This window comes from Natrix helvetica (genome assembly GCF_964273705.1).
Source record: "Natrix helvetica genome assembly, chromosome: 4".
Lineage (NCBI taxonomy): Eukaryota > Metazoa > Chordata > Lepidosauria > Squamata > Natricidae > Natrix > Natrix helvetica.
Window position 1 is genome coordinate 74,130,064 of NC_138550.1, and position 26,802 is coordinate 74,156,865.

General features: G+C 41.6%; 1 protein-coding gene across 2 annotated transcripts in view; it reads right to left on the reverse strand.

The window, feature by feature from the left end:
• RALGAPA2 (Ral GTPase activating protein catalytic subunit alpha 2) overlaps window positions 1-26,802 on the reverse strand; it is a 192,922-nt gene that overhangs the window by 27,460 nt on the left and 138,660 nt on the right. For both annotated transcript variants that reach the window (XM_081950241.1, XM_081950242.1), the window contains one exon: window positions 14,643-14,770. In XM_081950241.1, the coding sequence (XP_081806367.1) occupies window positions 14,643-14,770 (128 nt within the window). The remainder of the gene's footprint in view (window positions 1-14,642; window positions 14,771-26,802) is intronic.

Here is a 26,802-nt window from a genome sequence, read left to right on the forward strand (position 1 = left end):
AGCATTACATTCAACTTGGAGCAGGAAAACATGGGTGGATACCTGGAAGCAAATAGAAAATGGCAGGACCCATTCCCGTCCTCAAGAATGTTGGGGAGGGCATGGTGGAACAACCTGGCAGTGTGTGGATATGCTTTGTTGTAGGAACACTGAAGTGCAATATTTATTCCATTTTGCCTTATGGTCTTTTAAGGGAAAAAGAGTGGTTGAAAAAAATAAGCCTGACTATTACATAACTGACTGCTATGGCCTGGCAGGAATGCATCTCCCAACCATGACTGACCGTAGCAGCCAAGCTCTAACTAATGGTGCCTGACTGATTAATGGGGAAAGGGGGTTTGTACTATCACAAAGCCTTGCCAGTATTCCCCTGGTGCAAAGACTCATTGGGTACTAGGCACTTCCTCTCTGTTATGAGCATCCATGCCCTGCTGCCTTTGCTGCTCTTCCATCTGTACTCAACAGAAGTAGCAGCAAAAAAAAAAAAAAAGGGCATTTGAGGAATAAGGTTGAAATTTTCCATCTGCTGAAGCTCTGCCCTCAACATGTCCCTGGAAGTGGAAAAAAGGGCCCGTTTAGCAAACTTTCAGTAATTCAAGACCTATTGCCTCATTCTAAATTATTATGCTGAAGTATTGGCTGTTTCACTATATCATTCCTGATTGGATAGAATTATCAACATTATTTCTAATGTTTATTAAAAAATGGCACTAAAGCAGCAGCAAGAAAATAATTTAAAAACATGAATTGCTCAACTTATTTTTTCTTTTCTGAAAAGATTTGTGCTTGGACATGAAGATCCACATACAGCCATAATAAAAATGCTTTAATATCAGGGGAAGACAATATCATTTATTAGGGAGAGTACTACTACAAGGCCTAGATTTTTTTTCCCTGGGTCTAAACAAGTGGTCCACAACTTTTCCGGCTTGGTAGCCTGATGGGGAGGAAGAGGAGATGGTTCCATGTGAGTAGTAGACACTTGCAGAAATGAAACTGCGTGTGTGAATGCACACACTCACTGCTTGCACAAGTGGGGCTGTCAGTGTAGGCATGCCTACCACTTCCACAGCCTAGTTCCAAACGGGCTGCTGTTTTTAATACAATACAGTACAATACCAGAGTTGGAAAGGACCTTGGAGGTCTTCTAGTTTGACTCCCTGCCTAGGCAGGAAATCCTATACTGTTTCAGACAAATGGCTATCCAACATCTTCTTAAAAACTTCCAGTGTTGGGCATTCACAACTTCTGGAGGCAAGCTGTTTCACTGATGAATTGTTCTAACTGTCAAGAAATTTCTCCTCAGTTCTTAAGTTGCTTCTCTCCTTAATCAGTTTCCACCCATTGCTTCTTGTTCTACCCTCAGGTGCCTTGGAGAATAGTTTGACTCCCTCTTCTTTGTGACAACCCCTGAGATATTGGAACACTGCTATCATGTCTCCTCTAGTCCTTCTTTTCATTAAACTAGACATACCCAATTCCTGCAACCGTTCTTCATATGCTTTAGTCTCCAGTCAATCATCTTTGTTGCTCTTCTCTGCACTCTTTCTAGAGCAGCGATGGCGAACCTTTTTTGGCTCGCGTGCCATAAGTGGGGGGAGTGCAGGGGGGTCATGTGCAGGTGTGCCGCACCCATAATGCAATGCGCGACCCCCCCAGTGCACATGTGTGCACTACAGGTGCGACCCCCCCATTTCTGCATGCTTTTTTCACCCTCCCCAAGCTCCAGAGGCTTTATAGGAGCATGAGGAGGGTGAAAACAGCCTCCCCCGCCCCTCCGGAAGCCCCCCGAAGGCTTCAGGGACCTTCAAGAGGCTTCCCTGAAGCCTCCGGAGCAGTCAAAACGACCCTCCAAGCAAACAGGAAGTCCGTTCCCGAACTTCCGGTTTGCCCATAGGGCCAGTTTTTTGCGCTCTGAATGCTTCAGGGAAGCTCATGAAGCCTCTGGAAGGTCTCGGGGGGGGGAAGCTCTTTTCGCCCTCCCCAGGCTCCTATAAAGCCTCTGGAGCCTGGGGAGGGCGAAAAATGGCTTTAAAAAAGGGTGAACTCAGCTGGCCAGCATGTGCATGCATGCTGGCCAGCTGACAGGACAGCGCCTCGCATGCCCTGACAAATGGCTCCACGTGCCACCTGTGGCACACGTGCCATAGGTTCACCATCACTGTTCTAGAGTCTCCACATTTTGTTTACATCGTGGTGACCAAAACTGAATGCAGCATTCCAAGTGTGGCCTTACCAAGGCATTATAAAGTGGTATGAACACTTCACATGATCTTGATTCTTTCCCTCTGTTTATGCAGCCTAGAACTGTGTTGGCTTTTTTGGCAGCTGCTGCACACTGCTGGCTCATATTTAAATGGTTGTCCACTAGGACTCCAAGATCCCTCTCACAGTTACTACCATTGAGCAAGGTACCACCTATACTGTACCTGTGCATTTTGTTTTTCTTGCCTAAATGTAGAACCTTACTCTTTTCACCATTGAATTTCATTTTGTTAGATAGTGCCCAATGTTCAAGTTTGTCAAGATCCTTCTGTATCTTAAGCCTATCTTCTGGAGTGTTGGCTATTCCTGCCAACTTGGTGTCATCTGTAAATTTGATGAGTTCCCCATTTATTCCCTCATCCAAATCATTGATGAAGATGTTGAAGAGTACTGGGCCTAAAAGGAAAGGAATGCCGAAAGGAATGACAAAATTTTGGTGCCTCATTGCAAAACTAGATAGTTGATACACTGTTGCAAAATTTCACAGAATATCTGATTGCCCCAATGTTCTACATGCAATGGGAGTGGGCATGGATGTCATGAAGGTGGGCAGTGATATCTCCAGTAACTTCCAATTCTGGCTCCTGCTGCTACACTCTATAGCCCTGTCTAAGGATCTTATTAGCCTAGTTTAAACATTACTCTAAAAATATTACAGAAAAATATTCTCATGGAAGCTTGACAACCTGGCATAAGCTTTTCAGATTACTCATGGCAACAGATTTCTAAAGCAACTGAAATTGAGAAACAAATTATACATAATTCTAATCATGTGGCTGATTCCCTTGAGTGCATTATTTTCTTTTTTTGCTAATAATGAAAGCAGCTTCACTATCTGGAGGACCACATTTTTCTACCTTTCAAGAAGAAAATAAATTTTTTTCTCTGTCATTCTCCTTTGAGCACATTAACAGTTTGTACCTTTTAGTCATCCAGAGAAAGAATCCAGGCAATTGATTCAGCCTAGGCAGCACTGGGCTGGATTAGATAGCTGAGATGAATTGATGGACATTGCATGGAAATGAATGGGAAGAATGTTTGAGATGAGATATATGTAGCAAAAGAAGGAAAGAGAACATAAACAGAATGAGAGGAAGATGTCCACAGGTGGTAGAAACGCTGACAGACTTGTAAGAGTAAAGAGAATGAGAGTTGGATGAGGAGGAAAAGTCAGAAGACTGACACCAAACATGAAGTCACAACATGCAAAATGTTGAGGACTAACAGGAAAGCTGGGAAGAATTGCTATTGCTACAATTTGGTGGAAAACTGTTGCAAGATTAAAGTAGAGTGAAGTCTCTACTTCACTCTACTTCTGAGGCCATGAGAATCAACATGAGTCATTCATGCCTGTTTCCAGACCTGAACTACTATCACAGGTTCCATTTGAGGGTTTTTGACATTATAGGACCTGGCTAAACAACATAAGAAGTATGTACCAATCTTCCTTAGAGGTTGGGGATAGTGTTACCATGTGATGAAGACAAGGACACCTACTTGTGGAGAATGGGAGAGGGTAGCCTGGGCTCACTTTTCTTCAGTGAGGAAGGAACAGTTGCGGGCGGGGGGGGGGAGAAACAGGAATAAGGAAAAGTAATTGGGATGATGGGTGAGGATGAGAAGACAGACACAGAGGAAGGTGACAGAATGGCTATGACGGACACTGTGTCTGAGTATCTAAGAGGCTGTACAGATGAGGAAAGGATGTGATAGGAATGATTATAAGCTATAAGATCTGGTTGCAATTGCCAAACCTGGAACAGGAGTGTCAGAGATAGGATATTTATTCATTGCTTTTTTTAAAAAAATAAATTACTCAAAGTGCCAAAAATACATAATACTCCTTCCTCGTTCTATTTTTCCCACAACAACTTTATGAGATGTGGCATACTGTTTAAGGCAAACCTATTGATGTAGTAACAAGTCAAGAAATATAATGATGGGAGAAGTTGGACAGGCCATTCCAAAGAAAAGAGCTTGACTATTTGATTCTTATCTCCTCTTCTTGGCCAATTATTTCAATGCAACAGCATCACTGGCATCAAATTACTGCTGTTAAATGCTAGATTGATGTGAAATAAGATCAAGTAGTGTCCACAATTTGGCGATTATGCTTACTGGGAAAAGGTAGCATATGTCCACTTTCAAATTCAAATTCAAATCAAATAAGCAAAGCAGGATCCCAAAATGATTCTGCATCAGACATATTCCCAGGGTAGGGAAAGTAGAGGTCAAGATGTAAACGCCTATGATATTGGGCCACAGGCACAAGCCCTGGGATCCTCCTTGGGTACTCTTATTCTCCTAGACCTCCTCTTGGAATGGTGGTAGAATATTCTTTATATTCTGGGGGAACAGTCTCTGGAAAAATCTCTTCCCCCAGAATATAAAAATAGAAAAAAAAATAGATAGTAGATATACAATAAGAGTTATTCTAACAGAACACAAACTTTAATATATACAACACTTAAAAAATTCTACTGCTCTTTCAGCACGAAGCCCTCAAAAGGAAAAAAAAAACCCATCCATGACCTACTTGTTTTTGAAATTTCTCATATTTTTATTTAAATTTGAGAACTTTGAAATATATATAGAAACAAAATCTTGTGGGCACATGGTACCATAATTTCAGAATTTCACAATTAAGAACATGTAACTAAGGAGAAAAATCTAATACATTCTGCAATGTTTATAATTCGGCTGCATGAGATTCTAAAGTCCAAAATGGAACAGAAGTTAAAATAAGAGCAACTAACATGTATAATAATAAAAGGGCTTCATATCTCTGAGGGATATTAATTTTTTTATGGTACCTATGAAATATATTAATTCTTTGTAAACCTATATCACGCACAAATAATAACCCAATGTTAATGCTACTCTGAAAGCTTCCCATATTATTTACAGGTTGGAACAGATTACAGCTATTGATTACTGCCTAGAGAATGTTCTTTCTGTGAGAAGCCAGGCACATGGAAGTGACAGTCAGCTGAGCTATTGATCTACTCCAACAAAGAAACTGCACTCCAAAAGGAGGACAGTACTTTTTCACACCATTTATTAAACCTTCAATAATACTTATCAAGACACTACAGAGATTGGTATGATAGGACTGAGCAATCTTAAGCCTAGTACCTTATAAGTACCATTCAGAGTTTTGGGCTGACAAGTTCTATTTCTTTTCCTTTGGTGAGATAAAACTAATAATTTTGAAAGACAAAAAAGTGAGGCTATTTCAATGTGCTGCATGGGAAAGGTAAATGCAAAATTTTACAACTCACAAAAGGATTATGAAGTTTTTATTGACTCACTATGTTAATGTATTTTTGCCATAAAATTTATATTTCATAATTTCAATCAATTCAATCCTTGAAGCATAAAGGTCTACATGGACCATTTATTATAATAGCCTGAAATTCTATAGGAACCAACCTAACTTCACCTACTCAGAGCCTTCCCAGAAAGATATCAGGCAGACCACGGGAAGACATTAATATAACTACACCATAGAACCTCTTAGGATATATCTAGTAGGTTAGGTTATAACTACAGTTTGGCAAGATTCTGTCCATTAGGTGTAATCAAATAAAGAGTTAAACTCCTCTGCCTAAAGACAGTGAACTCACTGTCTTGTCTCTGAGCTTGGGCCTGACACTATCCCTTTCTTCCTGCATACACTGGACCTTGGAAGGCCTCCCATTATCAAGTCCCTGTTGAAAACTTACTTCTCATCTTCTTTTATGTTGAATTGCTTACACAAGGCTTTTACCAGTCTTGCCTACTCCAGAGAGGTCATCTCATTCTCAATCTTATTATTATTTTGTAAAGTTTTTCTTTTTGCTCAGTAAAAATACAGTACCTGGGTGAAAAAGATTGCTTACATTTTTGCAGAGTAATATTAGCAAAAACCTCTAAGACAAGGGGTGTCAAACTAGTGGCCCATGGGCCAGATGAGTCCCATGCAGGCCATACCCACCCCAGCTCCATGAAGGGAAAAAGTCGTGAAACGTCACATGACAGCAACATGATGCCGTGAGTTTGAAACCTGTGCTTTAAGATCAGGAACCTCAATATGAACTACAGGAAGTGTTGCTTTTTTGTTGTGGCAAAGAGATCCATATTTTTGTAGCCTTTGAAATATTTAGGATCCATTTAATATTCAATTCCTGGATGACTCTCTTCCCCAGTTCCCCATGTTATAGTTTCCTTGCTGGTTTTCTACTTTGATGGGCAAGTGATAACTTTTTGCCTATTCATATTTCCTTGTTCAAGAAACGGATTTTTTTTTGTCCTAATGATTGACATAAGGCTTCACAGAAATACAGTATATCTGAAGGAAGACAACTCAGAACTGACTTTAATGGAACTTTAAAACAAATTCATCCCTTTACAGCCAGACATATTACATCCCTGGTTCTGAAGGTGCTGACATGATTACTAGGTAATCTTTAGAAAAGCCTACAGATAAGACGAAGTGCCAGAAAATTGCAGAAAAGTGAACATACTTTCAATATTCCAAAAAGAGGAGAGAAAAAAACAGAGGAAATTATGGACCAGTTTTAAAAGAGATTACTAAGTAGAATGCCTTCAACTGGTACCAGGAACCAACATGAATCTGTCAAGAAGCTATGCCAGAGCAATGGTATCGCCTTTATGACAGAATAAATACTTAGATAGACTAAGAGAAAATTATAGATATAAATACCTTGATCTCAATAAAATTACTATGTTTTTCATACTATCCTTATGAACAACGTGGATAAAAGTGGGCTAGAAGATAGTGTGGTCCACTGGATTTTCAACTGCTTGAATAATCATACCCATGTTATAAATGGCTCTACATTGACGAGGATGAAGTACTGAGTGAGCTCCCCAGTTCTTTGGGATGTGGAGACAGCAGCCAGACTGTCCAGTAAAGAATTGGACTGAGTCTACATTTGTGATGTCATCGAGCCCTGGTGACTCCTCCCAGTTTAGATGAAGTAGACTGTACACTCAAGTGAGAATTGTGAAACAAAAAGATAACTGTCAACTGCATATTCTCTCCTCCGCACAAAAATGTTCAGTTCAGAGTGACTTACACTAGGGTGCGGCTGGCTGCTGTCTCCACATCACAGAGAATGAGCGTATCAGGTAAGGACCAACGCTCATTCTCCTATAATTGTGGAGACAGCAGCCAGACTGGAACTTACCAAAGAAAGGGCTATCCACTAGAGTGGGGACAATTGAGCAAATATTGTTAAGGCACATGTACTTGTTGTAGTACTTTGCGGCCAAAAGCTGCCTCAGCCGACACATACTTGTCTAATTTGTAGTGGCGTATGAAGGCCGTGGGAGATGTCCAAGTGGCTGCCTGGCAAACTTCCTCCAAAGAAGCCTGTGTAGACCATGCTGCCATAGTTGCCGCACTCCGGGTAGAGTGGGCTGTAATGTCCCGTGGAACCTGTAAAGACTGAAGTTCATATGTTAATTTAATACAAACTCTGATCCACCGGCTCAGATTCGACGGTGAAGCCTTGTTTTCCAAGGACGCCTGGGGAAAGAAGACAGAGAGAGATTCCGAATGGTGCAGTGAAACGGTCGGTTGAGATAGATTTTAAGGGCTCGTTGTACATCAAGGGTGTGCCGTTTGCGCTCCCGTTCATGGTGAGGAGCTGGACAAAAATCAGGTAATGTCAATTCTTGGTCCCTGTGAAACCGGCTGTCGACTTTTGGCAAGAAGGTAGGATCAAGGCGCAATACAACTCAGTCTGGGTGCAATTTGCACAGATCGTGCCTCACAGACAGGGCCGCCAGGTCTGAAATACGTCTGGTAGACGTTATAGCTAACGTCTAAAGTATTGAAAGATAACAATTTCAATGCCGTGGACCTTAATGGTTCAAATAGAAGTGAGAACCTCCAGGACCCGTGGTAAATCCCAAGTCAGGTATCTGTTGATGACAGGAGGTCGGAGGTTCGAGGCACCCTGGAGAAATCTCTGAACCAGAGGGTGAGTTGAAAGATGCTCTGGGGATGAGCCGTCTAGGAGGGAAGACAAGGCGGCTACCTGTTGACGTAATGTGTTTGGGGTGAGACCCTGAACTAGCCCTCTTTGTAAGAAGTCCAGCACTTGAGGAATGGAAGCCCTGAGTGGATCAATACTGAGGGTAGAGCACCAGAGAGCAAACACTCGCTACGTGGCATCATAAATACGGTTCATTGAATTTCTACGAGATGCCTGAATAGTAGCAATGTCGTTGAGGGAGATGTTATCAGCTGTTAAGGCTTGCTGTTCAATCACCATGCAGTTAGTTGTAGCCACTGGGGGTCGGGATGTAGGATTGACCCCTGATGAAGAGAAATTAGTGACTGTGGAATGTGCCACGGTGGGGAGATTGATAGTGTCACAAGGTCGGCCAATCAAGATCTGCGCGGCCAGTGGGGCGCCAGGAGTAAGAGTTCTGCCTCCTGTTCCAACATCTTTTGAACTACCCTCTGGACGAGAGGGAGTGGCGGAAATGCATATAGGAGGCCCCTGGGCCACTGGCACCTGAGAGCACCTACCCCTTCTGCATTGGGGTCCACAAACCTTGAATAATACCTGGGGACTTGGTTGTTGTCCGCTGTCGTAAACAGATCTAGGACTGGCAGGCCAAACAGGATCGTGAATGGAAGAAGTCTGGGTGAACACTCCACTCTGCCTGATCTATTTTGGCTCGACTCAGCCAGTCCGCCTGGACATTGGAGATGCCTGAAATATGTTCTGCCTTGAGGGATGCTAGATGAGAGTTCACCCAGCGGCACAATAGATTGGCTTCCTGCATCAGCGGCCAGGATCATGTCTCCCCGCCTGTTGATGTGTGCCTTGGTAGTGGTGTTGTCAGTCAGGACGAGTATATGGTTGTCCTGTACTGTCTGTTGGAAGTGTATCAGGGCAAGACGGACTGCCTGCAGTTCTAACCAATTTATGCTGTTTTGGCTTTCTTCTAACAACCACTGACCCTGTGCCATCAGATTTTGCATGTGAGCTCCCCACCCTGTCAAGCTGGTGTCCGTCGTAAGAGTAAGATGGCCCGGCTCTCTGAATAACGTCCCCTGCAAGATCGCTGGGGACTGCCACCACCTCAGAGACTGGGTGACCTGCCTAGGGAGGAGAACCCTGTGGGGGGAGCAGCTCCTGTTGTTTTTCTGGTGCGGGAGCATGAACCACTGCAGGGTTCTACTATGGAACATGGCCCACAGTACTACCCCAAAGCAAGACACCATTTTCCCTAATAACTGGGACAGCAGTAGAATGGACACTTTTGAGTAGGTGCAGGACCCTCCTGAATATATCCCTGAGGCTGAGAATGTGGTCTTGGGAAGAAATACCCTTCCTGCCACAGAGTCTATGATGACTCCGAGATGTAGAATGTGAGTCCCGGGAACAAGGTGGCTCTTCTTGAGATTCACCCCGAATCCGTGATCCCGCAGAGTCTGGATGGTTTGGGCTAGATTCTTCTCCGCTTGAAGGGGCAACCTGGACAATAGGAGAATATCGTCCAAGTAACAAAAGCTCCTAATGGGTGACGATCTGATGTGGGCGGCTAGAGCTGCCAGCACCTTCGTGAAGACCCTGGAGGTGGAGGAGAGGCTGAACGGGAGGTGCCTTCCCCCATAGGAGAACCAGAGATATCTTCGGTGGTCTGCGAAGATGGGAATGTGAAGATAAGCTTCGGTCAAGTCTACTGAGGTGAGGAAATTGCCCTTTCTGACTCCCTCCAGAATGGTGTGGAGGGAGTGCATTTTGAACCACTGATAAACAATGTGGCGGTCAATGACTTTAGGTCCAGGATCGCTGTCCAGCCCCCAGAAGCCTTTGGTATCACAAAGAGGCAGGAATAAAAACCCTGACCACTCTGATGCGGAGGGACCGGCTGGATGGCCTGAATCTCTAGGAGATGCTGTATGGCTTGCTCTATCAGCAGCTTCTTGCGAGGGCATTGGGACATCAGGCCTGGCACAAAGTGCTCCTGAGGGATGGAGAGGAACTCCAGAAGAAGGCCGAATTGGATCGTTTTGATTACCCAATTGTCTGTTGTGGTCTCCTCCCAGCGGTGAGCGAAAAACGCTAGGCAGCCCCCGATTGGGTGAGAGTCCAGATAGTCACTTTCACTTTTGGAATTGGCGATTACCTCCCCTCCAATAAGACTTCTTGGGGGGGAAACGCTGGGTGTTTCTATTAGACCTGTCCTGATTGGATCCCTGTCTGGGTGGGAAGGACTGGCGTTGTGGACGGGGCAAGGAGGATCCCCCGTCCGCTGCCCGAAAGGGCAACCTTCTATAGAATGGAGAAGGACGGTTTTCCTGCTTCTTGTATATAGAGGAAAGGACCTTGCGTTTATCCTTAGACTCCATGAGGTAAGGATCCAAGGGAGCTCCAAAAAGCTGAGTGCCACTAAATGGGGAGGCTGCAAGGAGCCACTTGGTCTGGACATCCGCCTGCCAAGGCTTAAGCCAAAGCAGGCGCCTGGCTGTGACTGAATTGGCCATGGCTTTTGATGCAAAATGGGCTGCGTTTAAGCAAGCATCCACTGAATATTCAATGGCCACCCTAATTTTGTTCTGATCCTTGTGTGACCTAGTATCAGTGGTCGCAATACATTCCTGCAGCTGCTGAATCCAGACTAGTGCTGCCCTGGAGAAAAATGAAGTGGCTGTGGAGGCCCGTACTGCCCAGGCAGCTGCCTGGTAACCCTTCACTAAAGTTTGATCTGACCTTTTCTCCTCAGGCTTGAGGACTTCCTCTGGGGCTCCAGAGACCACTGTGGGTGAAGACAGGGCTGCAAATGGCGCGCCACTGATGGTGTCTCAAGAAGCTTGGTGAGTTCTGGAGCGACACTGTAGAGGCGTTTGTCCAAGGTGGTTGGCAGGGGACCTGTGCCAGGGGAGGCCCACTGTCGTTGAACCACATTCATAAAGATTTGGAAATGGGATGACCTCCTTTTCCACTATAGGTTCAGAGAAAAGAGCATCAGGACAGTCACTCGAAGATGACTCAGCAGCCTGGGTCTGAGTAGATGAAGCAGAAGGTAAGTTAGCCACTTTTATTGCTTTGAATAGAAGAGATTTAAAGTGATCAGTTTTGAAGCAGGGTAATCTGGGGTGATACCCTCATCATCCGATAGATCTGAATACCTGAGGGTATCTTGGTCTCCAAAGATGGAAGCCTGACTGACTGAAGCAGGTGTGGTTTGCTGAGTGCCCCTTGATGACCTATGCCTGTGACTATGGGATGATCTAGATGATGGGCACTGCTGAAGCCCGGCAGCAATGCCTTGTTTTATAGATTCTGAAATTATGGCAGACATCTCTGTAGGAGAGGAGATTGAGGCTTGGGGCGCCCCAGTGTTCTGAATTGGAAGGGGACCAGCCTGTTCAATGAACAGTCCCTATTGAGAGGGACATCAAAAAATTTTCCCCTGGTATCAGGCTCTATGGAAGACAATGAGAAGGACAATTACCCATCTGATTCATCTAAAGATGGATAAAGCCCAATAGGTGGTAGTTTGGGGGGGTGAGTGGGTGGGTAGGGGAGGTAGCTTGATCCCCCATGGGAGGGGGAGGAGAGGCTTGGATGTTCTGGCTCGCCTGTTTTTGGGCCCGCTGAAACTGACTCCCAGCAACACTGGGCATCCAAAATGGCGACCACTGCTTCTTCGCATGCTTTTCCAAGCTGCAAGTTGGCCACTGCTGATCTTTGCACGCTTTTTATGGCTGGCAGACTCATAAAATGGCAGCTGCTTCTTCCGATGCCAACCGGGGAGCGAAACGGCTGGTCGTGAGGCTTCTGAGACAGCAGTCACTTCCAAATGGTCAGGGGATGCAGCACGCTTCGTTAAGACAGCCCCAGAGCCGCAGCTCGTGAGCTGAGGAGTCAGCGCCGTACTGACTGAGGCTGGAATGCGTCCCAGAGTGAACTCGTGGTCGCAAGGCAGACAGGCAGCTGAGGCGAAGCCTGAAGGCTGATTTTTGAATCTCCCGCCCAAATCAGAGCAGGAGACAAGGAGAAAATATTCCAATCAAAAAATTTAATTTTGAAAAATGCCAATCTAGTAAAATAGACCAATTTAGAGCAATCGCAAAGAGGAGAGATCAATTCTAGGTTGGACTGAGTCTAAACTGGGAGGAGTTACCAGGGCTCGATGACATCACAAATGTAGACTCAGTCCAATTGATTACTGGACAGAGAAACCCAGTCTGGCTGCTATCTCCATGATCACAGGAGAAACATATGGCTGCTTTAACAGTTTGAAATGTTATTCATGGAAACACACTATACAAGGCAGCAGCTAAAAAGATCAATGTAATTTTGTGCTTTATTAACAGAAGCACAACATCCAGCTCATGGGACATAACCGCCCAAGTGTACTCAGTTACAACATAGTTGTATCTAGTTCTAATTACCAGACTAAAAGTGACATGGGAAAGCTAGAACAGGTTCAGAAGAGAGCTACCAGGCTAAATAAGGGACATAGAAATCAATCCCTTTGAGAACTGATTAAAAGAGCTGAGCCTGTTTAACCTGCATATTAGAAGGCACGATAGCAATTTACAAATATCTAAACAGTTTTCACGTAGAAAAGGAGGCTGGTTCCTTGTTGAAATTGAAGATATTCAAAGCTCTAAGAGTCTGAAATTAAAAAGTTTAAAATTTAATTTAGAATTAAAAAATAAAAATTAAAAGGACAAGATTAAAGCTGAATATTAGAAGTAATTCTCTGATGGTACAAGTTTCTTTTCTTTTTTTACATCAGCAATGGATTCGTTCTCACTGGAGGTTTTCAAGTGGGCTGGATGACCACTAGGGATGGTTTAGTAAATTCCTTAAGTAAAGATGGCTTTCAAAATTCCTTCCAACTTATTTCCATGATCTGATCGTGGCAGGTTACTCTAGTATATAATCTTTAATCGTTTCTACAGCTAACTCAATGGCTCAAAAGTTTAGCCATTTTCTGGAATTCATGTACTGTATGTGCCAGTGTAGAAAATCAATGATACCCTTGAAGAAACTAATCAAGGCTGTTAGAAAAAATAATTTAAATCCAGAAGACGAAGAAAATGATAGAAATTCAAACAATCTTTCCCTTAACTTTCTTGAGTATAAGAAGTAGAGAGTTAGACTTTCATATACTGTTAGGCTTTCAAAATTCTATATTGATGATGTTCCACTCATTCTTATGGAGTCTTGTTTTCTGACCTGGCTACCTTTAAGAGCTTATAGCCAACATCTGGATCATTTTGTTTCAGAGGAAAATTCATTATTTAAAAGATTTTGGCATTCAGCTGTAATCATCATCACTTGTGATCTATCACTTGTGATCTATGATAAACAAATACAAACATCAATGTAGTTCCTGTATGATTATAACTGGATTTGAAGAGAGCAAGTGATATGTTATTTTTTCTGATAGGGAAGAAGACATCGTCATCAAGATGATGGCTTTTCACAAGATAAGGTATCAGGTTTTATAGATCCACAATGTGCTCATTGAATTGGAGGAAATTAGGCTAAGAATCCTTATTCTCCTGTTTGAGCAAAACTCTAAACCAAAAAATGTCCAGAATTACTTCCATTTGTTGTGGGCGGGGGGGGGGGAATTCTTTGTATTTATGATAACGTATTTCAATGTTTAAACAATGAATTGAATACTATCATGACATGATTATTCAGAAAAAGTTTTGATTAATATATTAATCCAATATGAAATATGAACATTCCCTGCAATAATATATAAGCCTCCAAGCAATGACTTCCTTGAAGTGAAAGTGAAACTCCTGCACACATTTTCTCCCCTTCTAGTGAAGGAAGGGAGGCAAATGAAATAATTTTATTTTACGAGCATCAGAACAAACTAGTGTTGAAGCCTTTGGTTTGCTATCTGATTTTCAGAGGCCCATGCCAGATTCTAGGTCACTGTCTGTTATTAGGGGATGCAAGCAGGAATATATTAAACTGAAAAACTCTCAATGATGTTCAGAGCCTTTTGACTCTTAACCAGAAACTGTATGTATGTCAAATATACAAACAATAAACAGTGACATTGTTACATTGTTACCAAGTAATTCACACACAAATTTGCATTGAGAATTTTGCCAGATTTTTCCCTTCCACATATCACCTACATATTTTTCTTCAATATCAGCTTACCAGTTTTGAGGAAACCTTGTAATCTTGAATTCAGCTATGTTTTTGCACTCTTCATCCTTTATAAATTAAATGTATCAGTAGGTTTAAATTTGAATGAATCTAAAAATGTTGTTATTAAAGAGGTTGAGATATAGCATGTTTTTCAGCACATGCTGAAAGATAGATGGATTTTTCAATCCTGATATAGAAACAAGTGAAAAAGGATACAAGCTCTGATAGAGAGTTATAAGAGATTTTACAGCTCTGCTGGCATTGACACATGTGGCCCGTATAAGATTTGGCAACAGTTTTCCAGTCACAATTGCTCCATTAAACAGAGGGCCAAAAAATGGGACCTGTCAATAAACAAACAACATGAATATAAAGCATTAAAGAAGTGAAAGAAATTCCTGTGAAAGAATTTGTATTATATTTGAGTTTTTAGCAGCAAAAGTGTAACACCTATGTGCACACATACTATGTAAAAGTTTAATTTCTGTATTTTTGGTGGAAATCTTTGTTAAACTTGACTGCTATTACATAAATCAACCAATAATTACAGCATTTAAAAAAAATGTTTAAGAGTCTCAACAGAGTTGCCTCTATGTACTAGTTTTAAAACAAAATCATTACAACAGAAACAACTAATATAATTATATATTATGGTAACTACATAGCCCATTAAATATGAAAATATGAATTCTGAATTTAGATGAAACTACATCTCTTAATAATCATTTTCAATTTTCAACATCTGTGCTAGATCAATGAGAAAAATGTAAAAATCGAGTTTCCTGTAATTGAAGACATCCCCTTCCCTTTGACATAATTTTTCCTTTGCTGCTTTTGAAACTAAAGCAACTTTATTGTATGGCATATATTAAAGTAATTTTTTGTAGAATGTTTCCATTCTCAAAATGACAGTCTTCTGCCAACATGAGATAAATCTTTTTTTGGGGTGGGTGAGTGTTATTCATAATATGTGAAAATAACTTTTTGGATGCTATTGGCTAGGATATTTCAGGATTCCAAAAGTAGTGCTTCTAGCAGCCAATAAAATGTACAGATATTTGAGTTTTCTTCAACATATTCTTTCTATTTACATATGTGAATGTATTATATGTATTATATGTATTATATGTATTATATGTATTATATGTATTATATGTATTATATGTATTATATGTATTATATGTATTATCGCGAGGAGGCGGAACCAAACTGTCCAAATTGGTACCGCCCCAGGCGCCTGATGGAACCGGATAGGTTCCAGACGGAGCTTGGGCCATTCTCTGTAGCCCTGACCCGCTCTCGCTCCGAGAACCTAGTGGCCGCCTGGAATAGGGCGGCCGCTGGGGCCCTGGACCGAGTTGCGCCTTTGCGGCCTCTCCTGCGGCGACGACCCACCCTGGCTCCTTGGTTTACCGAGGACCTGAGGGTGATGAAGCGCCATAGGAGACGCCTAGAGGGCAGGTGGAGGTCCTCACGCTCCGAATCTGACCGAACACAGGTAAGAGTCTATTCACGGACTTACCTTGTGGCATTAAGAGTGGCCAAACGCAGACATTGCGCCACTCTTATTGCGTCCGCCGATAACCGCCGCCGCCCTATTTCGGGTGACCCGCTCTCTCTTATCACAGAGGACGCGGGAAGCCCCTTTACAGGGCAGAGCAGAGGAGTTTGGGGAATATCTGCAGGACAAAATCGCTCAGATCCGGAGCGGATGGGCCCCCTTCAGTGGACCAGAGGAGCCGCCAACAGTGAGTCTTGTGAGACCATTCTGGGAGGAGTTTGATTCTGTTGCCCCCGAGGATTTGGATAGGTTGCGTGGACGGCTGCGACCGACCACATGTTTAATGGACCCGTGTCCCTCCTGGTTGGTACTGGCATCCTGGGAAGTGACACGAGGCTGGCTACTGGGCTTGGTGAACGCCTCTTTGAGCGAGGGGTCCTTGCCTGCCGCCTTGAAAGAGGCGGTGGTGAGGCCCTTACTCAAGAGGCCTTCCCTTGACCCGATGGAGCTAGCTAATTATCGTCCAGTCTCCAACCTTCCCTTTTTGGCGAAGGTTGTAGAGAATGTGGTGGCACAGCAGTTTCCACGACACCTTGAGGAATCCAAATATCTAGACCCACGCCAGTCCGGCTTCCGGCCCGGACACAGCACGGAGACGGCCTTGGTCGCGTTGGTCGATGATCTCTGGAGGGCCAGAGATAGGGGTTGTTCCTCTATCCTGGTCCTATTAGATCTCTCGGCGGCTTTTGATACCATCGACCATGGTATCCTATTGCGCCGGCTGGGGGGGATGGGAGTTGGAGGCACCGTTCTGCGGTGGTTCGGCTCCTACCTCTCTGACCGGACGCAATGTGTGTTGGCAGGGGGGCAGAGGTCGACCCTGAGGTCACTCACTTGGGTGCCTCAGGGGTCGGTCCTCTCGCCCCTTCTGTTCAATGCATATGTGAAGCCGCTGGGGGAGATCATCCGTGGTTTTGGGGTGGAGTATCATCTGTACGCTGATGATACGCAGCTGTACATTTCCAACCCAGACCACCCCAACGAGGCTGTCGAGGTGATGACCCGGTGTTTGGAAGCCGTCGGGGTCTGGATGGGGGACAACAGACTCAAGCTCAACCCCTCCAAGACCGAGTGGCTGTGGCTACCGGCACCCCGGTTCAGTCAGTTGATTCCATCACTGACCATAGGGGGCGAGCAATTGCCCCCTGTGGAACGGGCGCGCAATTTGGGCGTCCTCCTAGATGCCCGGCTGTCAATGGATGACCATGTGGCAGCCGTGGCAAGGGGGGCGTTCCATCAGGTTCGCCTGGTGCGCCAATTGCGCCCCCTACTGGACCGGGATGCCCTACGCACGGTCACTCATGCACTGGTGACGTCTCGGCTGGACTACTGCAATGCCCTCTACATGGGGCTTCCCTTGGGACGCGCTCGAAGACTGCAGCTAGTCCAGAATGCAGCCGCGCGGGCTATTATGGGGTGTACTAGGTACTCCCACGTAACACCGCTCCTGCGCGAGCTGCACTGGCTGCCTGTGGTCTTTCGAGTGCGTTTCAAGGTGTTAATTACTATCTTTAAAGCGCTCCATGGCTCAGGACCTAGGTACTTGCGGGATCGCATCCTACCACACACTTCCCTGAGACCGATTCGCTCTCACAGGGAAGGACTCCTCCGGGTGCCGTCCACTAAGCAATGCCAACGGGCGGCGCCTAGGAGTAGAGCCTTCTCTGTGATGGGCCCAACCCTCTGGAATGACCTCCCCCCTGATATCAGAACCACCACCGACTTCCGCTCCTTTCGACAAAAACTGAAGACTTACCTGTTCTGTTTAGCCGGCCTGGCCCATTTATAGTTTTATTCTACCTCCTGGCAGATATTTTAATTGGGTATTTTTAGGGTATTTAAATATTGCTTTTTAACTACTTTACTTCAGATATGTACAGTTTCTTATTGCCTCCTCTTTGTGTTTGTATTTTCTATTTATTGATGTGTTTTTATTTGACTGTACACCGCCCCGAGTCCCTTTGGGGAGAGGGGGCGGTATAAAAATCTAAATTAAAGTAAAGTAAAGTATATGTATTATATGTATTGTATGTATTATATGAAAAGAGGAACCAAAAACCTGTGGTGACAAACCACCTGAGGGTTACAAGCAGATTACAAGCAGTTTGGTGTCAAAACTGCCCGCTAAATTCTAGGGATGAAGTCACAGTAATTAAAATAAGTATGAGATTTCAGTTTGACAATCCATCAGATAAAATGGACCATGTTTAATAAACTTATACTGTAGTCCATTAAAACATATATGAAAAATATGAGTGTCCTATAGATTTTCAAAATTCTTGTGATTGTAAAGCAATATTATCTTCATTTACATTTTTGCTTAGTTGGTAATTATTGAGCAAAATGAAGTAGTGCTATAACTCAATTAAAATACAGTTCAGTTTAAACAAAGCATTTTAGTTCAGAGACCTATCTTTGATAGTAAGCAACATAGTTTAAAAGCTTGTGAATGAGAGAATTATTGTACCAAATGGCTGAGCATTAATCTCTGATGACTGGCTTCAATATAACGAGGCATCTGTGTCCCAGGGACCTCTCAGTGTGTCCCTGGTGGTAGGCACACTGTATTGAGTCTCTATGGCATTCTTTGTCTGCTTTTACAGGCAGCTTTCCCACTCATTGTTTAGAGTATCTTAATGCATCTGTGATGGGTGGTATGCATTCATACTAAAAGACCTACTATTGTTTTCTCTCTGAGGCTTTGTTGAGCAAAAGACTGAATCATAGTTCCCAATAATTATATTGGTTAATTAAACAGACAAAAAAGTTTGTCAATCATTGCATGGTTACCAAGCAGGAAGATAAAAGTGAAAACAATAAAACTGTAGCAATAACAAAAGTAACAGTTATTGCATCAGAGATTCTTATATTATGAAGTTATTAATGCAAAATTGGTAAATGTTTTTTTTTTTTGTAATAAAATTTTATTGGTTTTTCAAAATTTATAGGGAAAAGGGTAAATGGACAGGTATACAAATTTTGGCAGTTGCAAAATGTGAGAGGCACCCCTCCCTCCATACCCATAGTATACATTTATATATAATGCATTAGTATATAATTGATTACAATCAGCATATTAGTTCTATTATTAAATTCAATCAAATTAAACAATTCAATATAAAATCCTAATATAATTCCATTTTCACTTTCGGTCAATTTATAATAATATGATTTTCTTATTTATTTCTGTGATCTGAGTCTTCTTGCTATTGCCCCATCTCCCTCCACTGGCAGAGCTCTGGCCCCTCCCGTGTCCTGCGTGTCCGTTGTGGTGTCTGGTGGTTTCTCTAGGAGTGTTTTATTTTTTTCCATAAAGGCCTGCGCCTCTATGGGTGAATTAATTCTGATTCTTGTCTCCTCCCAGAATATCAGCATACCTTCAGGCATCAACCATCTAAACCACACCCCTTTCTGGTATAATTTATTCGCTAATTGCGAATAATTTTTTCTTTTTTCTCTAATCTTCTTAGGGATCTGCTTCAGAATGGTTATCTCCATATCATGATATGTCAATGCTTGCCCCCTTTGTACACCCAGAATCTCATCTCTTGTGCTTTTTCTAAGGAATTTAATGTGAACCTCCCTGGGTACATTGTGTGTTCTAGCGTAAGCTGAGTTCACTCTATAAACCAGGTCTATATCCCACCCCATCTGTTGTTTTTCTTTGTGTATGTAGTCAGCCAGAATGTTTGTCATGATGTCCCTTATATTTTCCCCATCTTCTTCTATAACATTTTGAAATCTAAGATAATAGGACATTCTCTCAAATTCTAATTTCATCTGTTGGATGTCAAGATCTTTGTTCCCTTTCTGCACAGCTTCCACCCCCCCCTCACCTCCTCCACCCCCCCTTCCACAAGATTCAGTCTTTGTGAGTTCTTATATATTTGGGCTTGATTTTCTTTAATTTCATCTTTCATTTCCCTTAGCTGTTTCTTGATTTCCTCCTGGCCCTGTAGAATTTGTTGAAGCATTTGTTGAAAGTCCATCTCTGTAGTCTTATGTTGCATCAATTCTGTTATCTTTGACTGTGTGGCTGGACTGGATGTTGCGGATGTTGGAGCAGAAGTGGCAAAGCCAGGTTTTCCAGGAGGGGGTCTTTTAGATGCCATCCTTTATAACGTTAGAAGTTCAGTCCAAATATGAAGTAAGCAGTTAGAAAAGAAGGGTAGCCAGGTGAATCCGGGAGCAGAAGAACCAGGCAGAAGAGAGTCTCTCCAATAAGTCTGGCAATAGATAGAAAATTTCCCCTAGAAGGTTGAAAAAATACCAATCCACAAGAGATTCCTCTGGGAGACACGGAGACAAAGACCGGAAGCCTGAGTTTTAAAGGTGGAGTCAGGTTTCAGAGTTCATAAAGACAACGGAAGTGTGCCATCTTGCCCTGCCAGTTTTGGGCACAGAGGCGTAACGAAGTTTTAAAAAGTTCCAAAAGTCCTCAAATCATTGTAATATGTAGGATTAAATTGAAAAGAAAATCATCTCAGCCTAAGTGAGGCTTCATTCGTTGGCTCTCCCCCCTCCTCCTTCCCCGGGGGCTGAGAGCAAAATTGTTTCTCGCCGCTTGTCCAAGGGGGGGGGGAAAACCCCCCTCCCTCTAGCCGCACCTCTAAAATGCTCCGAAAGTTATTTTAAAGTTTTAAAAGCTGAGTAAATCTTCATGCAAAGTAAGGGATGAAGAGAGAAGCAACCTCACCGCACCGCAGCTGCTTCCTTCAATTGTAGCATTCTCCAGTCGGCTTATAGCGAGGCGCGAGGCGTAGGAACGCGAAGCGCCCTCCGAGCTTGCTCCCCGGTGCCTTGGGCGCGCGAGAGAGCTACCGCCGGCTACCGCCGCTGCAGGAGTCCTCCGCGATGCCGCCCCTCCGGCAGGACCCCTCTGCGGGGTGTCCTGTGCCCCCCAAGGAGTGGGGAAGCCCACCGGGGAGCCGGAGCGGGCAAAGAGCTGCCCGTCGCCGCCGCCGCCGGAACCGGAACCACAAAATTGGTAAATGTTAACATTACTCCAGATGTCACTACCTGGATGCAAACAAAAAGGCTAACATTATGAATGTAAAAGGCCAAACGTTACCATGGATCCTGGAACCTGAAAAAAGAAATGACAGCTTTTTCATTTGATTAGAGAACTCAGTTTAAATACCAAGAATTGCAACCAGCCAGTATTTATCTCTACAAGACACTTTCATTCATTCCATGGTCAGTAGCTGATTGACCAAAGGTCGGTCACATTTGCCCCTGAAATGTGTTGATTGTATCACTATAATTATATTTTTAATGGACAATAAATTCAATTTTGGTCTTATTTTTTCCAGAGGATTTTTTAATGATTAATGCATAACTTAAACAAGCTTCTTCCTATCATATATTTGCAAATATATTTTAGATTGTACTTAAAAGTTGCTTTAAGAAAGTTGTCTAGAAATTGAATAACAGCAACCACTTTTAATATAAGCATTACAAAAGACATGGTGTTAGAGGGGGAGAGTCTAATATTTAAATATTATCTTCCAACTGGTTCCTTCCAAGAGTGAGAAATCCCAATGTTGGAATATTAATATTGAGGGGTCCTGGGTGCTCTCTGAGCTTGATTGTCTTCTTGCTGAAGTTTCTTTACCCAAACTAGATAACATCATCATATTTTGAAATATCTACAAGAAAACAATCAAACTCAGAGAGCACCCAGGACCCCTCATTTCAACCCTCAGCTACAAATAGTCTCCTTTATTGACATTGATAAAATATTGGCATGAGATAGGAAAGAAGAAATTAGATTCCTAGAATCTATACCTCTCACAACCCTATACAAATGGCCTTCACTTAGTGACTGCCTTATACAACAGCCATTTGCAGGTATAAATATGATCACTTACCACCAGTCCTAGAACTGACAACCTTCACAGATTTATAAAGGAAAGCTGAAGGAAGATTGCACGCCCAGTTGCAGTTCACCAACTAATTACTTAATGAACAAGTTTCCAGTCCCAAATGTGGTTGATAAATAAAGGCTACCTACATCAAATTACTGGTTTATAGAGAGATAAGCTGCAATAAAATAAAATGCATAAGCTCTGGCAGGGCAACCTACTATGTATAGGGAGCAAAACCTACACTGACTTGCACTGATGATTTACCCAATTGAGCAATGGAGGTCTACAAGCAAGCAACCTTACTCAGAAAGCTAGGTAAGCTGTTACACTGAAATCTCTTGAAACCTCTTCACAAAGAGGTCTTCAACAAAACTTTCAGCAAGTTAAAATTGAAATTTGATTCTTCTGCTTAAAAGCACAGTGTTCTCTCTCTTCTCTTTTTTAGTGCTAGATTTTTTTATTGGTCAAAACCAATCTTTTTAATCAAGTTATACATCTGAATTTTAATAACATAAAAGAGGCTCTGGAAACCCCCGGCTTGAAAACAGGGCAGGAGGTTCAGTTTAAAAACCCACATGACAAATTGATAAACTTTAATATTAATAAACTTAATCTAAAAGTGTTATGTAAATACATTTCAATGAAAGAGATTTCATTACGGAGTGCCAAACAGATGCTTGATTTCAACAAACTTCAATATGTCGGATATTACTACTCTTCATTCTGATGCAAATTTCTAACTGCAAAATGTCTTTTAATTCTCTACACGTCATCTGCTTCTGAATCTGAGCACCTTTTCTTTTTTTCTCTGAGTGCTTCAGTGCCTCAGGGTAACAGCAAGAACTATCCCAGAAGGCTGACTCAGTGTGCCATTGACATCATCTTAAAATGAATTTATTAAGCAGCTGAACATTTTCCCCACACCAAACAGTGCCACAGGACTACATTAATAAACACACACTGAAAAATTTGTGTAAACTGTGAAAAATTACAGCAGCTGAACAGGTGAAAATTAGATTCATCAATTTTGCTACTGGATGATTGAAGGCACTAAAGATTAAAGAAAGAGAAGGGAAAATAAGAGCACATGATCATTTTTGCTCATCGTTATTTGATATGAATTCTTACATCAGATCTTTCTAAGAACATAAGCAGGCATTTTGAGGTTATATAACCATGTATTATTCAATCAAAAATAAAACTAAATAAAAGCGCAAGTTTTTCTCTGAATGTTACCCCCAAACTATGGAATGTTCATTTTTTTGTTCTTTTTTATTGAAAATTAAGATAAAAATGAATACAGAATTAAAAGGAAAATAAAAAAGCAAAGGCAACTCTTTCCCCAAAGGGGGAAAAAAGAAAGAAAATAAAAAGAAAGCATTTTGAATTTATTTTTGGGATTCATTATAGAGTGTGAAGGGCTTTTTTTCCAAAATCTTTTGATCAGAATGAATAATTAACTGGGCGATGATATGCTATGTAAATTTGCTTACTGCCAACACATTGTAGAAAGATTCAATTTAATGCATTTTAATGCCACATTTGGATTATTTTCATAGATTTAAATGACTTAATGAATCAATTAAAAACAACACTATGCCACGAAGAGTTCCAATGAGGTACATTGAGTTTAAATCCCATGCTCTCAGTTTTTTCAAGATTTCCAAAAGAACCTGTCATAATGGATATATGGATTTTATATAATACTGAAAAGATTCTCTTAATTTTAAAACAGCTAGATGTGTATAACTCTTCAAAATATATTAATGGTTGTAAGTTATGAGTTTTATAGCAAGCTTAAAAAAGGAATTATATAACTTGACTCATCTGAAATAAAGCTGAAACATGATTAATCCTTTTGCAGAACAGATTTAACAATATGAATGTTCATAAATAATTACACGTTTAATTCTATTTAACTCAGTTCCTTGTATTAAATACATCTGCCTTTGTAAGAAAACTATTAAAAAACAGGAACAGAAATCAGGAGAGCTTTCATTTTTCAGCTGTCCAAGTTTTAACTATCAATGAAATGACTGTCTAAAAGCAGTAGTTTTTTTATTACTAAAAGGCTGTTGAATATTTTTATTTCATCATATCTTTGAGGCTTTAAGGATCCCATGGATGCCATGGCTTTTTATTGTTTATTCAATTTATTTTTATACATTAAATGCATTTATTGTTATAACACACAGCAGTACTGAAGGACAATAGAAAGAAGATAAAATCATAATATAAAATGCAGATAGAACAACTAAATGATAAACGGTATAGTTCTTATTCTCCAAATACTGCTGGAACAGTTCAGTATTTAAAACTACCATTCTAACTTGGGGGGGGGGGGGGCATCTCATAGTATAGGGCCACAACTGAAAAACACTGATGTCTCCTCCCTCCGCTTTATTTACTTCATGGACTGGGAGTCATAAGCCATTCTGAAGAGGTATGTGCATTTTAAATGGGTTAAATGGGCTGCTTCCTTACAGAAAAGGCAGCCTGTAAGCATCTAAGTGTCAGGGGAAGAACACAGGCAGGTGGATGCCAGATTCCCACAAGGAAACTCAATGCAGAAGCCAGGAGAAAGTCACAATTTGCTCCTGCTTTTACTGCTTTTCTGTCTGCCCTTGGTCATTCTGTTTCTCTATTTAGGTAAGGAAGTATCTCTGAAACAATGATCCAAGAGGTCATGGATTGTCTAGGTTTTTTAAAACAACAAATCAAAGATACTTCACATCCTCTCCTAAACCAGCTCCTGCTATGTCCATAGTTCTGTTTATTTTGTGACCATGGCTCTGATTGCCCTGCGTTTTCTGTGAAAGACATGTCAGAAACTTTCATCTTAAGCTTCCATTTCTGCTATCCTTAACTACAAGGGAACTAGCTATACAGCCTGATCTCCATTTTCATCAACTATACCTGGTCTTCTACAGCCACAGTAATGATAGCATCCTTTCACCTCATCTTCAAAGAGGGGAGAATATTACCAGTACTATCTTGGACAGTTGGCCCTGAAGCCACTTCTTAGAATTTTAGCTGGCTTTTTTGTCCCAATAACTGAGGTTTTGTTGAGTTAAATCACTCCACACATCTCCATTCTATGATTTGTATTTTAATTTCTTAATTTGTTTCCACCTTCCAGTATATCTTCAGTATATATTGATTAGATGCCTTCAAGTCAATGTCAACCACATAAATAGATAATACTTTAAAATTTAAATTCATTTTGTAAATATTTCTAAGCATTTGTGATAAAAAAACCTGCTGCTTTAGCTCTGATGAACATGTCTATGCATAGGGGAAATAATGATATGGGAGGCAGATGTGCCCTAAGAAACTATTCCAGAAGCTCCAATAGAAGAAAAAACTACTTGACTATTATGTCTAAGAAGTTAAGCAACCTTTCTCAACCTTGGAAGCTCCAATAGAGCCATCACCTTCTCTTTGTTGGCATTTGCAATTACTGAAACAGCCTGTATCTTTCTCCTAGGTAGCACACCATAGCAGATTTAATCACACAAGCTGCAATTGCTCTAGATTTTGTTTAAGAGACCAGCCTAAGCTTTGCAGGGAGCTATCTAGGGTAATATATGGCTTTCTTGACTTTGCTTTTCTATTATTGGTTCTGTGCTTTGCTTATTTTTGGTTTTTAATGATGATTTTACACAGTTTGAAGCATATTATCAGGACAGTTTTCAACAAAATATCAAAAATATTATAAATAGGAAGAACATATACTAAATTAAAAGTAGAGAAACTGTACAAACAGAAAAGTGTATCAAAGAAAAAAACTCAACACATCAACAAGCCTGCAGAAATAAGTGAAAATACGTGTGGCTTTTAAGTTATCAGAATGAACAAAAGGAATGCTCTTTTCAAGACAGAGTTCCACATGCAGGGTTTCATCTTTTTTTTAAAAAGAATTTTATTGGTTTTTAAAATTTATGGGAAAAGGGTAGGTGGATATACAAAAAAAATTTTTGGGCAGTTCCATCGTGCTACAGGTAGGAATCTCTCCAATTCTCACAACTTTTTACAGAAAAAAACCCCAAAGGATAAAAGATAAGCAGAAACAGCATCTTATTATACATTGTATCAACCATGTGTTCAATCATCTCTTTTGCCACTTTCTAATATATCAACAATTAGAATGATATTCCAGATATATTTATTTTTGTGACCTGAGTCTTTCTATTATTGTTCCCTCCCCCCTGTCCCCAGGCAGAGCCGCAGCCCCTCCTTCCTTCAAGTCTTGTGTGTTGTCGCCTTTTTCATTACTTCTTATATTTCCTAGGAGGGCACTATGTTTTTTAATGAAGGCCTCTGCCTCCACAAATATGTTAATTCTAATTCTGTTTCCCTCCCAGAAGATCAGCATTCCTTCTGGCAATAAACATCTAAACCAAATTCCCTTATTATATAATTTCTTTGATAAGGAGGAATACTTCCTCCTCTTATCTCTTATTTTTTTTGGAATTTGCTTAAGAATGGCAATTTCTTTATATTTTAGTGGTCTCCCCCTCTGAGCCCCTAGAATCTCATCCCTCGTGGTCTTCCTAAGAAATTTAACATGTACTTCCCTTGGAACATTATGTGTTCTGGCATATGCTGAATTAATCCTGCAAACCAGATCCATATCCCACCACAACTGTTCTTTATCTCTTTTAATATATTCTGCTAAAATTGTACTCATAATATCCTTAAGATCTTCATCTTCTGTCTCCGGTAGATTCTGGAATCTGAGAAAGAAGGACATTCTTTCAAGTTCTATCTTTGCCATAAAGTTTTCCAATTCTATATTCCCCTTCTGGACTGCCTTAACCTCCTCTCCCAGCCCAATCGCGCCCTCCTCTAGCACACCAATTCTCTGTTTATTTTCTGTTATTTGTTGCTGCACACTTTTAAGTTCTTCTCTAAAATCTGCTACCTCCTTTTTCAACTCATTTTGTCC